This window comes from Haliotis cracherodii, unplaced genomic scaffold (genome assembly GCF_022045235.1).
Source record: "Haliotis cracherodii isolate W230 unplaced genomic scaffold, xgHalCrac1.p SCAF_15, whole genome shotgun sequence".
NCBI classification, from domain to species: Eukaryota; Metazoa; Mollusca; class Gastropoda; order Lepetellida; family Haliotidae; genus Haliotis; species Haliotis cracherodii.
Window position 1 is genome coordinate 31,376,436 of NW_027266270.1, and position 19,498 is coordinate 31,395,933.

General features: G+C 40.7%; 1 protein-coding gene across 1 annotated transcript in view; it reads right to left on the minus strand.

The window, feature by feature from the left end:
• LOC139462511 (TBC1 domain family member 9-like) overlaps window positions 1-19,498 on the minus strand; it is a 51,623-nt gene that overhangs the window by 19,574 nt on the left and 12,551 nt on the right. The window contains exons 2-19 of the mRNA XM_071244283.1: window positions 17,581-17,692; window positions 16,448-16,499; window positions 14,481-14,558; window positions 12,959-13,045; window positions 12,678-12,761; window positions 12,209-12,342; window positions 10,480-10,545; window positions 9,662-9,738; window positions 9,231-9,284; window positions 8,106-8,177; window positions 7,168-7,312; window positions 5,961-6,080; window positions 5,275-5,363; window positions 4,459-4,508; window positions 3,601-3,730; window positions 2,512-2,620; window positions 2,019-2,113; window positions 749-843 (exon numbers count right to left, since the gene is read on the minus strand). Of these exons, the coding sequence (XP_071100384.1) occupies window positions 749-843; window positions 2,019-2,113; window positions 2,512-2,620; window positions 3,601-3,730; window positions 4,459-4,508; window positions 5,275-5,363; window positions 5,961-6,080; window positions 7,168-7,312; window positions 8,106-8,177; window positions 9,231-9,284; window positions 9,662-9,738; window positions 10,480-10,545; window positions 12,209-12,342; window positions 12,678-12,761; window positions 12,959-13,045; window positions 14,481-14,558; window positions 16,448-16,499; window positions 17,581-17,692 (1,649 nt within the window). The remainder of the gene's footprint in view (window positions 1-748; window positions 844-2,018; window positions 2,114-2,511; window positions 2,621-3,600; window positions 3,731-4,458; window positions 4,509-5,274; window positions 5,364-5,960; window positions 6,081-7,167; window positions 7,313-8,105; window positions 8,178-9,230; window positions 9,285-9,661; window positions 9,739-10,479; window positions 10,546-12,208; window positions 12,343-12,677; window positions 12,762-12,958; window positions 13,046-14,480; window positions 14,559-16,447; window positions 16,500-17,580; window positions 17,693-19,498) is intronic.

Sequence of the window (19,498 nt, forward strand, 5' to 3'; positions counted from 1 at the left end):
GGCTACCGGACCGCCCTTTACTCCCAACAAGCTAGGTAGGCCGATGACTCATAATGTAACTGGCCCATCTTGAAAGTTACAGGCTCGCATTTCGCAAAACCTAAAAATGTTTGACTGTTAAGTCATAAATCATGAATATATAGCCTAAACCAGGGGCCGAGCAATAACATGCTTCAAAACTAAAAATACTGTACAGTGACTTCCATATTGCCATTTTGTCAGAGGGACTTCATTGGTTGTAACCTCTACTATGATTGGTCCGCTTCCCAAGATGAACCAATCAGACACACTTTAAAGTTCATAAACACAGAAACTGATAACCATGCAATGTTAACATGGAATGAAATTATATCGAAATCTGCAGTAAATATAGTAAATCTACATTGACTGTCAAAATATATACAATAATATGGGCTTGCATTTTCAGGTAGGTGGGTTCAAATCCCGGTACGCCCTGATTATGTTTCTAGGTTTGTCAGCACCATACCCATGCTTATGGGTTTCACCGAAGTGGTAAACGTCTGAGACCTGCATCACTTCCGGCTTTCCTCCCACATTAAGCTGACACGCCGCGATATAACTGGAATACTGTTAAAAGCGGCGTAAAACCCAACTCACTCACTCACTCAGGTAGGTGGGAACAAATATTCCGTATCCCAACAGATTTGTTACCAGCCACAGGATAGCAGGCAGGCAACTTCTTCAGACACTGCTGGTTTCTGCTGAGGCTCGAAGAGCACAGTCTCACCTATGTTGGGGTTCCTCCAGGCGTAGGACGTCAGCACCCTCCGCAGCGCCCCGATGCCCAGGTCAGTCTGGAAGGCTGGGTGTTCCGGCAATGATCTGGGCAGCAAAACATCAGGGTGATGTACAGACAGGGAAGCAAAGCTCAGGTCAGGCAGTCCCAGCAAGTTGGATTAATGTAATTCAAAACCTGCTTTGTTTACAAACTCAAGTTCACAATGTCCATCAATTATTGGTAAATCCATATTATTCAAAGACAATGTTTTGGTTCCACACATGGCACTGAGCAGTGTGTAGACCTGATTATGGGTACCTGACCATGGAGCACAGTCTCCCTTTCAGATTATGTATATTCACACAGAATCCCTTTCTACATCAATCTAAAAACAAATCTGATATTATACTTGGATATACGATAGTTCTCTGCAGGAATTTTGAAACCAACCCATAGGAGGTTGCTAAAACTTTTTAATCAACCAATCATCATCAAGACTTCTGAGAAGCAAATGTGATTTCTGTAGCTCAAAAACAAACGGACAGTTCCGAATGGAAATAATAAGGGTTGGATAATGATATTGCTGTGGACATTTTATACACCTTGTCCTTCCTGAGTGCCATGTCATCTACATGTCATCAAAATGGACCACCATAGAAGAAATATTTCTGTGTGGGCATTCTTTTGTTAAAATTGAAATATTCCAACTGAGATGGAGTGAAATCAGTTTAGAAAGCTGACATCTGATTGTCTCAAAAAGCCTGCATCCTTCCTTCAGGTTGTCAGACAAAGTTCACAGTTGGTTTTGGGAGCCATGGCCTCTAAACGCAAAAGACTTTACAAGAGGAAATATTTGTGTTCTCTGGGGTTTTTCTTTTGTTAAATATCAACATTTTGCAAATCAAAGTGACACAACATTGAAGACGAATCGTTTTTGAAACATCCACACATCCATAATGTAGACTGGGCAGTGAAAGTATGTTCAGAGTTCACCCGAAGTGTCCTTCCATGGAGAGGTCAAATCTGACACAGAGAGGTATCGTATCCCGAGTCAAACATCAGATTTATTTGAGATTGTGTCTGCATGTCAGTGTTTTGCCTGCATCTAAATAAATAAATAAATTATCTACATTTTCATGCTTAACAAGCCTTTGAGTCGACAAGATTTCACAGTATTATGCAACTGCAGGTCCTTCGTTTTAGTTCAAAACTGTCAGCTAGTGCCCAGATTTGGACAGTGTTTAGTTTGTACAAGGGAACAATGTGTGGAGAACTGTACCTGTGTAAGTCTCTTTCAATCTCCTCAGTGGCAATGGTGGACTTCCCTTTACTTTGGTTCACAATATTTGCATAGTAGCCGGGGTTGGTGTTCATCTTAAACACAAAAACATTTCTCTATCACTGACTGGTATCACATCAGAAATTGTGAAATGAAACATTTGATTTTGATTTGCTTGTTTTTTTTGTTTAACGGCATATGACGGCGGTCTGTAAATTATCGTACTGATACAGCGATGGGTATGCACATGTGTGTGGATGCATGTACTAGTTCAGACCATTTTTAGAGTGCTAGGCCAATGAGATACCATTCTGCAATGGATAGCCTACTCCGACACAGCGTACTGACTCCGAGCCAAACAGTCCTTGTTTTATCCCCCTTAAAGCCGAGCACAAGGAAGACATATTTTGGTAGGATGCAGCTGGGGATCGAACGACCAGCCTTCCTCTCTCAGGGCAGACTCTCCATCAACTACACAAGGAGGCTGTCTTACCTCATTCAGGGCACCAGAAAAGATCATCCACGTCTCCCCCCGGTACTTGTCAGGGATGCCCTTCAGGATGAGCTCCAGGGTACGATGGGTGCGGTACGAACACATGCCCCTGGGGTGGGGGAATAACAGACACAATCAAACATGTGTTTGTGTTTGTTTGTTTGTTTGTTTGTTTGTTGTTTGATGCTGCACTCAGCAATATTCCAGCTACATGACGGCTGTGTGTAAATAATCAAGTCTGGACCAGACAATCCAGTGCTTGACATCATGCGCATCGATCCATCCAATTGGAATACGATGACATGCATCAACCAAGTCAGCGTCTGACAACCTGATCCTATTAATCGCCTCTTACGACTAGCATAGTGGCCTTTTGTAGTGACTGACATCATGAGCATCGATCCATGCAATTGGGATATGATGACATGCATCAACCAAGTCAGCAAGCCAGACCATCTGATCTAATTAGTCGCCTCTTACAACAAGCATAGTCGCCTTTTACGGCAAGCATGGGTTGCTGAAGACCTGTTCTACCTCGGATCTTCATGGGTAACATGTGTTTGTGATGCACCAAGAAAGTATTTGATTAGGCACAATAGTTGTGAATCATAACCAGGGGAATGCCATCATAAGATCCTGGCAAAGATAAGGGACGTAACTCTGCACAATAAATTGCAGCACCTTAGACAACAGGACCACCCATTCTCATCATCAATATGTAACATAGCATACACGATGTTCACCCGTCTAACATGATAGCACGTTATTTCCTTCTTGATTATTATAATTATCCTTGGAGATTGCATCCAAGGACAATTGGTCATGCATAACACAACCAAAAATGCATGACAGCTCATATTTGTGAGTGAATAATCTCATAGAGAAATACTTTTGCAGGAACGTGCAATGATATTGGGCGAATCCAGAGATTTCGTGACCTAGATTTATCTCTGGTCATAAATCAATTTGAAAATAAGGGTCTTAGGGCTGTCTTAGTACTACAACTTTCCAGCAGTTCCTAAAATAGCATTCTGGCATACGGTCCACATTGACCTTGACCTTGACCTTGACATTGGCGTCTCAACCCACCTGCCATATTCAGAGAAGTATACGTCCCACAAGTGTTGTTTGATGGTTTCTCTGGAAGACAGCTCATCCGAGTCGCGACGACAAAACAGACTGATGAGGGCTGGCTGAAACTGTTCCTCATCAGGCTCCTCTGGAAAAGTTATTTAGACACACGTTACAGACACAGTACACATGGTCAAACAGCAGCGATGCAAACCACAACCTATTAGGAATATCTGGAATAACAGCCTAAATTGGTAATTTTATAAAACATAATTAGTGATCATTCAGAGCTCCAGATAAGCTGTGATTCATGAAAAATATGCATAAATATACTGCAATATGCAGGTAAATCAAATCATATGCACCAAAAGCCATTAAATCTAATATATTACAACAGTTAGATAAACCGATTGTGTAAGAGCCAAAAGCAAAATTCAATTCAATCAAAATCAAACAGACAGGTAAAATACCTAAAAGCTTATCTAGAACTCTGATCTTTATTAGCTGAATTAACTGTATGGTTTGGATGAAAATAAATAATCTTTTGCATATCATTTTGTCATCTTAACTCAAACAAGTGGATATGTGACAAAGCATTTGTAAGTTAATTATCAATCTAAAATTACTGGCAATGCTGCTGTTTTAGTCTGGAAAATTTATTCATTACTATATTTACCTTAATTGTATTGATGGGAACAGGGAACATGCTTATAACGAACTAACGGATACAACGAAATGGTTTTTTTCGGCCCGTCCATTTGCTGTATAAATGCTGTGTATATGTGCATAATGAACTTCGGTAACAACAAACTTAAATAAGTGGTCCCTTTCAGTTTGTTATAACTGTAGTTTAGTGTAAATCAAACATCTTCTTACCACTGATGCTTCCTTTCCCCTCAGACGATGTGCTGACAGTCCTCCTCTTGCTGTCAAACAGAGGGCCACACAATCAGATGGGGTGAGTGAGTGAGTGGACATTAAGTGTTAGGTGCATTTCAAAAGTTTGATGTCGCCAAAAAATATTGCTTAAGTTTTTACCATAATGTATCGTATATGACTGTAGATGAGCCAGATTTATGACCAGACAAATGACTCCATAGAAAGGGGGCAGCCTATGTAAAGGTTACACTTTCACCTTACTATTTTTCTGTCAGTTAAAAACAAGATCGCAACATCGTATCGCTGCAGGTGAACAAACAAGCGATAACAAACAATCAATGAAAATTGTGAAATTTGCGATTAAACATCACTAGGCATAGTGATTTACCATTTCAATTGTATTTCTTGTATTGCAAGGCATTGTTTTATACACAGGGTTTACTGTGTGTATTTTCTCATAAACAAAGTCGGAAATAGCAATCAGCTGTCCACGTTTTCTTAAAAGAATTTTGTTGCAATGATCAGAAATAACAGTGTCTGAAACTATTATTTTATCAGGCACAATATATTCTAAATCTTGTGCAAGGGATAGGGTTTCCCTCACAACTATAGATATGTTGGCAGTGAAGAGAACGTCTCTTGAAAATTTATAAAAAATTATAGTGTGGTTCTCAGCATAAACAGGAATTTATGGCACCGATGTAATAGAGGTGAGGTATTTGCAAGAATTATATATATTAAAAATAAAAATAACCATAGCCAGGGTAAGGCAGTAGCACTTTGGTATATTGTCGGATACATTTTCAGCCATACCTTCTGTTAATTGACTGCTTTGAGAGGAAGTCAGATATCTTCTCCAGGATGAAGTTTCTGTCATCAAACTGTGCAAACGTGAAATTCAGCTGAAAGAAGAGGTAACAACATTTTCAAGTTTTCATTAATCTCACAATCATCATATCGGGGACAACTATTAACCTTGAGACATCACAAAAGTGGTTGAGCATGGTGAGTGAATGGTGTTTATTGTCAGAAATATTCGATCAATATCATCAGGATACAACACAATCAACATCATCAGGGTATAACACAATCCACATCATCAGGATATAACACAATGAACATCATCAGGATATAGCACAGTCAACATCATCAGGGTATAACACAATCAACATCATCAGGGTATAACACAATCAAAATCATCAGGATATAACACAATCAATGTTTCCCATTGTGTTCACTCAATCGTCATTATAGCCTGTTTTGCCAGAAACAGTATAAAATATCCTCAGCCTCTTTTGTTTGTTAAAACTTAACTCCAGCTTAATTTTCCAGCTACATGGCGATCTGAGATTAGAACTCATGATCTTATGAGCCTAGCACACCCAAGGGATGTAACTCTGCACAGCATCTTAGACAACTGGGCCACAGGTGCCCCTTGATTCTGCCTCAGAGTTCCCACAGAGGGGCAGTACAGGATATCATTTCCCAGGCCTACTCACCTTGCCTTTCGTCGTTATATGCAGTGCTTTCTGTATCAGGTTCCCTGACACAGAGTTATCTACCTTCTCCACCACCAGGATGTCACGGAGAGGGATTATGACAGTCACAAGGTCGCGTACCTGAAAGATGTGTCTATGTGTCAGTAACGTATCAGAACGAGGAACAAGCCACACCACATACACTCTTATGTAATAACAAATTCAAGGAGACCACTCAACAAATTTGTGGCTCCTGCTTGTGCTAGTCCAGACTAATGCAGACTACCGAGACTAATGCCAGTTTCATATAGCTAGCCCACTGAGATACCATGCCGCAGTTAACATGAATACCCTAATCAGACACAGTATGCGGACTTAAAGCCGACCAGTCCCCTAAATGCCAAATGCCAGGCAAGGTAACAAGAAGTACCATCTTTCTACGTTTTCAGGTATGTCGTGACCGTGGATCGATCCCCTGACCTTCATTATACGCGCTGACGCTCTATCCACTAGACCATGGCGGCAGTCACACATACATAGAGTTTGTTCAAAGTGTCAGTATATCAGAATAACTATTGTTTTCAAGGATGATGAAGGAAGAGAGAAGCTGCACCAACACCAGCATCAACAAAGTCCAGATTTGTCTTGCACTTCCATCACACATAACTGGCCATCAGTTGTCAGCTTAAGACTCATTCATTCAAAACATTAAACCATTTTTCATAAATTTGCCTAAGAAAGCCATTCCCAAATGGAAAATGACACACTTGAGTTTAAAGCATTTCCACATGTGTAACAACTTGAAAAATAAGAACAAAGGGAGGAAGATTGCAATTTCTTTTTTTCTGTTTGCTTAAAACCACAATTTTCAGAGGAAACGTAAAAAGTCCACATTAGATTTACTTTTTTAAACTTAGTTGTCAAAAAACATGTAAGGGGGAATTTTACATCCAACATCTTTTTTTTAGGCTCAAACTTAAGACAGATGTGAATCACATGACAGCGACAGAAGGGATCACACAGTGATTTGGGGACAAAATCGTATGGCAAGCGGGAGAGAAGATCTAATGTTTTATTTATCATAGTGTCAGAAATAAATATTTTTACTCATGTAGTTACAAAAATTACAGTTTAGATCAACGAGATTCATTATTTTTGTGACAGAATGGGTGTTGAAGAAAAGCATAGGCAAAGCACCAAAGCCAAGGGAGGTAACTGGGAAACTTACTGGAATACCAACCCGACTAGCAAAACACAGGTAGTTGTTGCTGAGGTACACCCGGCCCCACACATGCTGCTTGTTGTAAGGCGTCCACAGCGTACACTCCTCGTCCCCATCCAACTTCTCCCCGTCGGGCAGCCGGAAAGCTTGTCTGAAACAGCATCAGCTCAGGCAATAACTGTTTTGTCTCTTTGTAGTTTAATCTCGCAGTCGGCAATATTTCAGCTTTATGATGGTGGCCTGTATGTTATCCAGAATGAACCAGACAATCCAGTGATTGATATTATGAGCAACTATCCTCACTGCTGGGCCACCATAACACAATCAACCAAGCTGCCTCGTACGACAAGCATAGGTTTCTTGGAAGCAATTCTAACACACAGGTCTATAATTTTCTCTCCAGGCAACCTGTTAATTTTTTGTTCATCAGATGACCTCGACACGCAATTAGTCACTGTGCTGGCCACCCAATACCCAGTTAAATGCATAAGGTACAGGGACCTATTCTAGCCCAATGCTGGTATATCTAGGGCAAACTCAAAAAATTCATACCCCCCATAGGACCATCTAATGAAGCGTGAGTTCTTGTGGTAACAAAATACCATCTTTTAAATATGATTTGGCTCCGATCTTTTACTAACCTCTATTCAGAAATTTTTATCTTTAAGAAATAACAAAAACAAATACTTCCTTGATAGAACAACCTTTTCAATGGAGATGACATGGCTTTTAATACGAATAATTGTACAAAATATCCACAATAATACAGTACTGCAGCCTTTATTATGTTCCATTTGGAACTGTTCATTTTAGATCAGACATAGACACTATTCTTAATGCGTAACACGAGAATCCTAAGGAGAAACAAAGATGCACTGCACAAGCGGTAGAGATCTGATTTTGATGCGATTGCCTCAGGGGAATACTGTATCCTGATGACATACCTGAAGGCCTCACTCCGAGCTCTTGCGTCAAGGTCCCTCTTGAGTGACGATATCTTCCTTGAGGTCTTCCGTCTACAAACATACCAGGAGGTCATAAGCGTAGCTGCAGGGAGTGAGTGAGTGAGTAAGTTGTGTTGAACGCCACTTTTAACAGTATTCCAGTTATATCGCGGCGTGTCAGCTTAATGTGGGATGAAAGCCCGAAAGTGATGCAGGTCTCAGGCGTAGCTGCAGGGAACAACCAAGGGCTCCAAGATGAAGGTGAGGTGAAACGGGGCTTAACATTGCATATAAGATAATTGCACATGCATGCACGTGTGTGTGTGGCTCCTTGTACTAGTCCGGACTGATGCCGATTTATAGTGCTAGCCAACTGAAACACCATGCCATAGTTTAACATGAATACCCAACTCAGACACACTTTACTGACTCCGAGCCGACCAGTCCTTGTTTTAGCCCCTTAAAGCCGAGCACCAGACAGGGTAACAACAAGTACCATCTTTAAACGTCTTTTGGTACGATGGGGCCAAGGATCAAAACCCAGATCTTGGGCTCTCCGGGCGGATGCTCTACCACTAGACCCCGGAAGCAGTCCCAAGCTACATAGAAGTAGGGGGGTACATAAAGCATGTTAAAAAAGTGATGATGTTGAAGTGAACATGCTTATGTGATTGATATCATGAGCAACTATCCACAGCATTCGGTGCCATGACATGCAATCAACAAAGTCACAAAGCCTGACTGTACCTTGGTCCTTAAATATGCAATTCTCTGGGACTCCTGATAATAAAATTTGGAGGTCCCAGGCATCAAAATAGGTTTGTTTATTTGTCTATTCCTGTTTAATGCCACATTCAGCAATACTCAAGCTATGTGACTGAGGTCTGTAAATAATCGAGTCTGGACCAGACAATCCAGTGATTGACATCATGATCATCAGTTTACGCAATTGGGCTACGAAGACATGCCCGTCTGTGTGTCTGACCATCCGATCCTGTTAGTCACCTCTTACGACAAGCATGGGTTGCTGAAGCCCAATTCTAACTCTCATCTTCACGAAACCATTGAAATATATGTACTACGTCCTTAACGTTACTAAACAGGTTGCTTGTCATGATAACTTACTTGGTTCTGGAGGAAATCGTTGTATCTTCTTCAAATCCACCCTCTTGCATCAATCTGAAGAATATTAACCAACAATTAGTTGTTTCAGTTGTTATTTAGCAATTTTCAGGAAACATCTGCTTTACACAACATGCACATTATACCACATGGGGATTCAAACACAGGACTTAGGCATCAGGAGTAACCACTATAACCACTAGGCTGCCCAAACTGCATGCAAGGAGACTGACTGATTGATTCAGAATTTTTACGCCACTTGAAGCTATGTTCCAGCAATATCATGGCGGGGGAAACCAGAAATGGGCTTCACACATTGAACCCATGTGGAGAACTGAACCCGGGCCTTCGGCGTGACGAGCGAACGCTTTAACCACTAGACTACCCCACCGCCCGGCATGCAGGGAGAGTGCACACAAGTGAATCATACTCACTGTCTCATAGCCATATTAGCAAGTTGTTCCATCAGACGGTAGGACTCGTTACTGTGGAGCATCATTGAGAAGAAATGCTGAAAACACAATGATGTACTCATTAAATACATGCATACCATCTATACACCTGGGAAAAACTAAAAAAAATGTTAAACATCACTTTCCATAAATTTCAACATAAAACAGCCATTTCATAAAATCCCAAATATCAAGTATATCGTAAAAAATACTTTGTTCACAGAGTGATATAACTATATTGATAAAGAGAAATTGAAATTGATTAACATGCTCTGGAACTGTTCCATGGCAATAGTTGTTAGACAACCATTTCAGTTGCTTGCTCTACGTCTTTGTATCAAATGATCCAAGAACTTGTGACCATCTGGAGGAACACTGGACAAAGTTTATACCAGCTACCAATGGTATCAGAGACATATATCAAAATGAGCTGACATCACACAAAAACATAAAAAAAAGTTACATTGAAGTCATTTGACAAAAAATAATAATATTCTATTGATAATGTACTTTCTGTCAAATATCCATGTATCTTAAAAGTCAATATGTCATTGAGGCAGACTGCAAAAAGTCTTGTTTCAGGGTTATTGACTGGCAATGAATACCCCACTCAGACACGTTTACTGACTCCAAGCCGACCAGTCCTTGTTTTAGCCCCTTTACGCCTTTTGGTATGACACAGCAGGGGATCGAACCCCGGACCTTCCGCTCTCTGGGTGGGCGCTCTACCTGTAGACCACGGAGGCGGTCGCACTTGGTTTGGAGTCCTAGACAAATGACAAATGTGTGAGTGTACTTACATCAGCCTCCCGAGTTGACACCTTGACGCTGTCAGGGAACAACATGTTGTTACCTCGGTCCAGTTTCTGGAAGGAGAAAGTTGAAGAGTGAGTTGCGTTTTGTGACACTATAAACTATTTGCAGAGTATGATTTCATTCTGTTTTGCCACCTGCACCAGGTGCAACCAAGTAAATTAATCAGGTGACAACACCAAAATATTGACAGCACCATTTTATCAAAAATTGCAACAGTGTATTTTCAGTTATTAAATTCAGAGAAATTTGAGACTGTGTTCCAGTGTCTTATTTTTAAGGAATCTGTATACGGCTTTTCCCATCTTGATATCCAGTAGACGACCTTTAACAGAGGTTTCAAAGTGTCTGTTTGTTGTGATTGTAACCTCATGAGTGACTGTTCTGGTGATAATTGTGAAGAATTAGTTCTGCAAGTTCACTGCATTCAGACCTGGGTATTTCACTATTTTCATGAGAGCATCAGGTAGCCTATTGATTGAAGTGTTCGCTCGTCACGCCTAAGACCCGGGTTCGATTCCCGACATGGGTACAATGTATGAAGCCCATTTCTGGTGTTCCCCACCATGGTACTGCTGGAACGTTGCTAAAAGCGGCGTAAAATCAAACTCACTCACTCACCCACTCACACTCACTATTTTCATGAACTTTTGCTTCTTGGATTCTAAACAATTTGCAGACGGTTCTAAAACAATTAAGTTGCCCACTTTTATCAAATGTAACTGCTGCCGTGCACTTGTGGTGGGAAATGTTACCTGCACTGGTGCAGCTTGGATATAGTGAAATCGATTATGTCAGTTAAGTCACAGTGTGTTATTGATGACCATGGGTATCACAATCAGGGACTCAAGAAAAAAATGGACATTAGTGGAGCCATTTGTAGATCAATAGCAGCTGGAGTGATCACCAGAACTTGGGACTCACACATTATACCCATGTGGAGATCGAAACAAGATCTTTAGATTGACAAGCCAACACTTTAACCTCTATTCAACCCCACTGCCCCAATATGATTTGCGGTGAGGTGATATGGGTTTTAACATCACGTCCAAGATTATTGCACTTATATAGTGACTTGCACACACGTGTGTGTGGGGCTGCTTGTTCTTGTCTGGACTGATGCCGATTTTATAGTGCTTGCCAACAGAGACACCATACTGCAGTTTAACATGAATACCCCACTCAGACACAGTATACTGACTCCAAGCCAACCAGTCCTTTTTTTAGCCCCTTAATGCCTAGTACCAGACAGGGTAACAACAAGTACCATCTTTTAACGTCTTTTGGTATGACACTGCCGGGAATCGAACCCCGGGAATCGAACCCCGGGAATCGAACGGGCAAACATAAATACTGAAGAACAAAACAGCACAAATAGTCCACAATGACAAGACACAGCAGAGTCAACAATCCATATATTCTGAAAACAAATTCAGATGCAATTCCACAAGCCACATACTGCACATCCAATTTCATAATTGCATATGCAAAAAAGCTGAGTATTTGGCAAAAATGACATTTTCAATATGGCTGACATGGCAACCAAGAATAAAATCTAGACACAATTGCTGAAACTCATGTGAAGGTTCATGAACATGAACAAGCCTTTTAGATTAAGAGGTCGAAAATGTGAACGTTGACGAATGGACAACCGACAACACTTCACAAGATTAGGACCAGGTGAGCTACAAGCAATGGAGTTTGTGTTTTACTGACCGTGATGTCCGTCCACCTGAGGATGAGTTTGGCCTCTCTGCCCATCAGGAAGCTGTAGAAGCAGAGGTGATTCACACTCAGATACATCCAGCCCTGCCTTGGCACCTTGCCCTTCCAGTAGCTGCAGGAATAGTCTGAAATAGCATCAACAGACATGATTAAGTCTACAATACAGGCAGCTTTTCACCTTGCCTTTCCAGTAGCTGCAGGAATAGTCTGAAATAGCATCAACAGACACGAATAAGTCAACAATACAGGCAGCTTGGCACCTTGCCCTTCCAGTAGCTGCAGGAATAGTCTGAAATAGGATCATATACATATATATATGTCATGATAAAATAAAATAATTCCATATATCATAACAAATGATGCGCTCGGTGGAGAATGTAACAATCAAATCAATTTCTTCAACATTGCTCAAAAAGAAATATTAACATGATGATAGAAAGAATGAGACACATTCACTTACAATTTACAAGTTTTTCTTCCTTTGGCATATTGAATAGTTTCCTGAACTTCTTGGTAGCCGACTTGAACCTCTCAGTTTCCTCATCTGTAAAAGGAATGCATGAGTGGTCAACATACATAATACAACATCTAACATATCTGAACAATAACAAGTAATAATTTGGTTCAAACGGTTAATTCCAGTGAGTTTAGGAAAGTTCATATATTTCTGGTACACTTAATAATTGGCTTTAGAAAATTTATAGCGGCCTCAGGAAATATGAAGATAAAACAATGACCTACCTTCTTTGAGCACTACTCTGTTGGCCAACAAGCTCTCTATCTTGCAGCGTACAAAGTCAGTCGCCTCCTCATCACTCTCAAAGGCACCTGGACAAGGAAGGGAAGTAACTCTTGTACAAAGCACATAAACAAGGGAGATAACTCTGATGTCACAGTACACAATATCAAGCATCAAGAAGTCATAATGTCTCTATATTTTTAAAAGTCACAGAATTATACAGTGTTGTAAAATGAATGGGTGTGTGTGTGCTGCAATTTGGTTGAAATATGTTGCTTAATGCGATTTGATCCTGGAGGTTTTGAGGTGTCAAGTTTTTCTCAATCCCAAATCATAAGATACAAGTGCCATTCAGCTTGGTGAGATGGATAACACATTAGTCATAGTTAGTTAAATATCAAGATAGATCAATATTTATCACAACAACTTCAATCTAGTTTTTTTCCCACATTCTCCTGAACAGGCAGGATTTATTGTCATGGAAGCATGTGACATCATCACGGTGTCATGTCATGTCATGTCATGTCATGTCTGTCTCACAATTGTACAAGTCTTTGTAAAGTGTGAAAGAGAATAACTGATTACTTTTGTATTTTACATTATGTTTGTCCATCAGTTCTAAATGAGTGAATGTGTGCGTGTGTTGGGTTAAACACTGCTTTTAAAACAGTATTCCAGTTATATCACGGGGTGTCAGCTAAATGTGGGAGGAAAGTCCGAAGTGATGTAGGTCTCAGGCATTTACCACTTCGGTGAAACCCACGAGCACGGGTATGGTGCTGACAAACCTAGAAACATAATCGTGGTGAACCAGGATTCGAACCCACAATCATAGGTTTCTGGAGTTCCAAATGATATTCTGGAAGGTTAATCTCTAAGTCAAATCACCATTTATGTTAATTTCCTCAGGTCTTGTATTATTGGACATTTATAACCATTTTTGTTGAATCATTAATTTGAGAAACAAACTTTGCTTGCCATGTTCATGATGTTCATGGTGCTTTCATGAATATTATAATTTCCATACAAGAAAGTAATTTTGATCATGTTGATAGCTTTACATTGTTATGAAACAAGAAACACTGCAAAAACCTGCAGAGAAACTTAAGACAATTATTCCAATTCTAAAGTGGTTGTTTTTAGTTCTTTTTCTCGATGCAGAAGTCTGATATGCTGGTCTGAAAGTTTCAATCACTCGTATTGACAATTTGGAAGTCTTGACGCTCAATGGCAGAAATGAAATCTGACTTGTCTTCCAATGGATGTGTCATCAGATTCAATTGATTCAATACTCATTTTATTTTAATGAAAAATCCTAGTCAGTCAGCATGGTAAGAGAAAAAGTATAATACAATATAGACTCGTCAGATTGCTCCTTGTCAATATTTGTTCAAGTTCTAAAAAAATCCATTTTTCTGTGAAAACGATGCATCAAAATAAGGGGTCAGGTTGTTGTAAATGTTTTGCTGGAAAGACAGTTTCATGGCTGTCACAAAAATAACAATAATAAAACTTGGTATTTACTAAGTGTCTGCATGAGATGCTGTTCCAGCCATTCCCAGTCCTTGCTGATCTCTCGCTTGTTGGTCGCCACGGCCACAGCTGCAGACATAAATTTGAATTTTATAGAGAAACAATGGCAATAGAATTCCCAGTTGGTGATATAGTGTTTCAGTTTTCTATGAAAACAAACACCTGCTACAGGATCATCACCTTGATCGGTCATAAACAGCTGCAAAAAAATGACCATTAATGACCCAGTGCTTTGTAACATGGTCTGTCATTATTACTGGAAGTCCCTGCCACTGTTTGTTGTTTAAGGCACCACCCAGCAATATTAGAGACCCGTGAAGATCCGATTAGCAATATTCAAGCAATATCATGGCGGGGGACACCAGAAATGGGCTTCACACATTGTACCCATGTCGTGAATTGAACCCTGGTATTCGCCGTGACGAGCGAATGCTTTTACCACAAGGCTACCTGAACACCCCTCATATAGCTGGAATACTGCTGAGTGCAGCGTCAAACAACAAACAAACATAGCAGTAACAATCAAGTATGGACCAGACAATCCAGTGATTGATATTATGAGCATCATTCAATGCCAAAGGGGTATGATGACATGCTATCAACCAAGTGATCAAACCTGAACACTGATCCATCAGATCGCCTCCTGTGATATAATATAATTAAGTTATCGTAAGGAAATTGTAGACTGTCAATGACTATTTTCGAAACTATCTTAGCCCTAAGATTTTGTAAGAATGTCGTAAACCTAAGACAGCTCCACACTTCTTGTAAGTATATATTATGGTCATCCAAGATAGTCGCATACTTTACTATAGACATTTTTAAACAAATAATCTGCCTTACTTTCTAACACTGATATTTCATTTGGTTAAACTGAGTGATTCCAATGGACCATTCAAAAATACGAAGAGGGTTTCACATCAGAACCGTTGTTAATTGCGATACAAATGAGTTATCTGTCAGAGTTACGATAGTTATTGTAACTTTGTACGATCTGCGACAGGTAGATACATGTAGTTTCAAAAATGTATCCAATCCTAAACTTAAGATATCTTATCTTTGGATAAGTTGTTAAGATTAATTTTAACTAAGATCCAGGGTGTCGTTGTACAGAGCAATCTTAGCACTCAGGTGATCGTACCTCCCATACCTCAACATAGACTTACGACAACCGTAGCACCAAGGTTGTTTTATAGAACGGCACCCAGGAATCCAGGAGACCTTGCAAAGAGATTGTAGCACTACCTTGCACAAGACTAAGAGATCTTTGCATAGCCGAACTTACTTAGGGGTTCATATGTCAAAGCAAAGTTTGTGCACAGCAGTGTGTGAAAAGAAGCTTTTCATTACTCAGTACGCAAACATATGAATGGACAGTGCCACAAAGTAGGTGCTTTGTCCCATTCACAACATCAAGAACATCATAAACAACAATGGCAATAATGATGATTGAGGCATATCTGCTGGGTGAGGCATATTTTGAACAAAATCACTTGTCTAAGGAGAGACCACATTTGCTACATGTGCTTTTGCGTGGGGCAGGAGCGAAGCCCTGGAAACTCCCGGGTGTCAAACTGCCGAACACGGTCACCCATCCAACTACTCTTGATGTATCGCTTTTGCTTAACTTCACCTCATTTGTGACCTGGGACCTGGGACCTGTCACCTGTACACTGGACCATATGCCACCACATGTGATAAATACGGGTATTACCCACTCTCAATCGAAAGCCGCATTATTGAGACGTTGAAATGTAAAAAGTTACAGGTGCAGAAATGTGATACCTTGGATTGGTATTTAAAATTCCCATGACTATGTTTTCATGGATTGTCATGTTACTATTACTGATACTAAATGGGAAGGAAAATCATCCACTAGTATGAGGCTACTAGCTGTTCAATAGGGCTTGTTAAAATTGTAACATATCAAATGTAATTTAACAAAGAATTTTACTTACAGTAACTAACTTCTGATCCTGGTGTCTGATGAAGAATCCGGTATGGGTAGGTCTGAAAGAAGGAATGCAATAATTACACCTACATTCACTTACAACAGTTAAGAAGCATTCTATACAGGGGCCCTCAAATAGATCCCTGAGAGACCTCCTCCTCCACACCCTACCCTTCTCCAGGATATATCTTGTTATCCAACACTGCATCTAGGGTGACCAGAAACATGTCATGCCCTTATCCCAGGACACATACCTTGTTATCCAACACTGTTATCCAGCGTGCCAACAAGCAGCCCTGTGAGACCTCCTCCTCCATATCCCACCCTTATCCCAAGACACATACCTTGTTATCCAACACTGTTATCCAACGTGCCAACAAGCAGCCCTGTGAGACCTCCTCCTCCATATCCCTCCCTTATCCCAAGACACATACCTTGTTATCCAACACTGTTATCCAGGGTGCCAACAAGGAGTCCTGTGAGACCTCCTCCTCCATATCCCACCCTTATCCCAGGACACATACCTTGTTATCCAACAATGTATCCAAGGTGCCAACAAGGAGTCCTGTGAGACCTCCTCCTCCATATCCCACCCTTATCCCAGGACACATACCTTGTTATCAAACACTGTATCCAAGGTGCCAACAAGCAGCCCTGTGAGACCTCCTCCTCCGTATCCCACCCTTATCCCAAGACACATACCTTGTTATCCAACACTGTATCCAGCGTGCCAACAAGGAGTCCTGTGAGACCTCCTCCTCCATATCCCACCCTTATCCCAGGACACATACCTTGTTATCATACACTGTATCCAAGGTGCCAACAGGCAGCCCTGTGAGACCTCCTCCTCCATATCCCACCCTTATCCCAGGACACATACCTTGTTATCTAACACTGTATGCCAACAAGCAGCCCTGTGAGACCTCCTCCTCCATATCCCTCCCTTATACCAGGACACATACCTTGTTATCCAACACTGTATCCAGCGTGCCCACAAGGAGTCCTGTGAGACCTCCTCCTCCATATCCCACCCTTATCCCAAGACACATACCTTGTTATCCAACACTGTATCCAAGGTGCCAACAAGGAGTCCTGTGAGACCTCCTCCTCCATATCCCTCCCTTATCCCAGGACACATACCTTGTTATCCAACACTGTATCCAGCGTGCCAACAAGGAGTCCTGTGAGACCTCCTCCTCCGTATCCCTTCCTCTTCTGTAGGATGAAGTATGGGTTTGCCCTCTCCGTGACCCTGTACATAAAACAAGTAGCCAGTGAGACCAAAGAGACAGATAAAACAAAATATTGTATCTCATATGATAAAATGTCTATCTCTGCTATCCCTTGTGAACAAAGAAGAGTATCATGAATTGTGTGAATTCAGTTGTAGTATGGTTGTTAGATCTATGATGTCTCTATTCTGATAACAAACACAAAAGTCCATGCCAGATTTTCTTCAGTGATTATGTATCATTTCAACATGTTCAAAGGACAAAACAGGATTTTAACAGATGCAATACCTTGCATCTCCTTCCCATACAAATTGAAAATGAATGCAAAACAATACGGCTGTTTGCATCACTAAATATATCAACATTGAACATGCTGAACTTGAAGAACACTGCATATTACATATCAACATTTCTATAAAATATACTCGAAAGAACAGGATGTGAACATTTGATTGTCTTTAAACTAACATGGCCATCTGCTATCTATAATAGCCTTAGGCATACCAGCATGTGTACTGACGTGACATTAGACTGCCACATGTCACAGGCCTGGGACCCCGAAACTTATTACTGAGTGAGTGAGTGAGTTTGGTTTTACGCCGCTTTTAGCAATATTCCAGCGATATCATGGCGGGGGACACCAGAAATGGGCTTCACACATGGGCGTGACGAGCGAACGCTTTAACCACAAGGCTACCCGACCATCCCTTATTAATGAGAGTCCCCTCGACTCGGAAATAAATAGATCCATGTAAATCCCTGACAAAAACACCAAACATACTACTCAAAAGAAGTTAAACAACGCTTGTTTCTTTCATATTACAATGATTACTGTAGTTAATCTGTCATGTCATGGGTGTTCCTTAACTTCTTTTGAGCAGTATATAAACAAGGCTTCTAAGCAAGGACAGTGGTATGGTGTCAGTAAACTTCTTGGCCGTCAAGTGCATTGTGCCACATGGTGTAGGAAGTAGGGAACAAAGACCTCATTCCCATGCCTGAGAACTTGATTGAGTCAGGTAAATCCCTGTTAGATCATGATTTGTTTGTTTGTCTGTTGTTTAACGCTGCACTCAGCAATATTCTAGCTATATGACAGAGGTTTGTAAATAATCGAGTCTGGACCAGATGACATCATGAGCATCAATCTACACATTTGGAATATGATGACATGCATCAACCAAGTCACCGAGTCAGGCCACACGTCACCGTTAAGGTGCCTCTTATGACAAGCATAATCGCTTTTTACAGCAAGCATGAGTTGCTGAAGACCTATTCCACCCCGGATCTTCACGGGTTGTTAAACCATGAACCACACAGGAGAAAGACATTCATGATTAGTTGTAACACTTGTCATGGTCATAAAAATGATATTGGTGAGCAACTATTTCACAATGCAGGCAAGATTCCTATACACCTCCAGATGAGCTGCACATTTTAGGCAAATACGCAAAATATATACCAATTACCCCATGTTACCATGGTTACCCACTTAATTTTTAGTTGCTTGCATACAAATATGCATGAAAACTTTACGCCACACTCAGCAATATTCCAGCTATATAACGGCGGTTGTAAATAATTGAGTCTGGACCAGACAATCCAGTGATTGACATCATGAGCATCGATTGAAAACTTTGAAAACCCAATAGTATAACAACACTCTGTGTAATACACAATGTATTCTTTACAACTTGCCTTCCATTATTTTTTTACAGGCCTTTTCTTTCTGTTCAAACGCAGGCATCACACACACAACTCTCCTCAGGTACTTATCTAGGATTCCTAAGCATGTCCTTGGCATACATATACAAGAAAAACTTGTT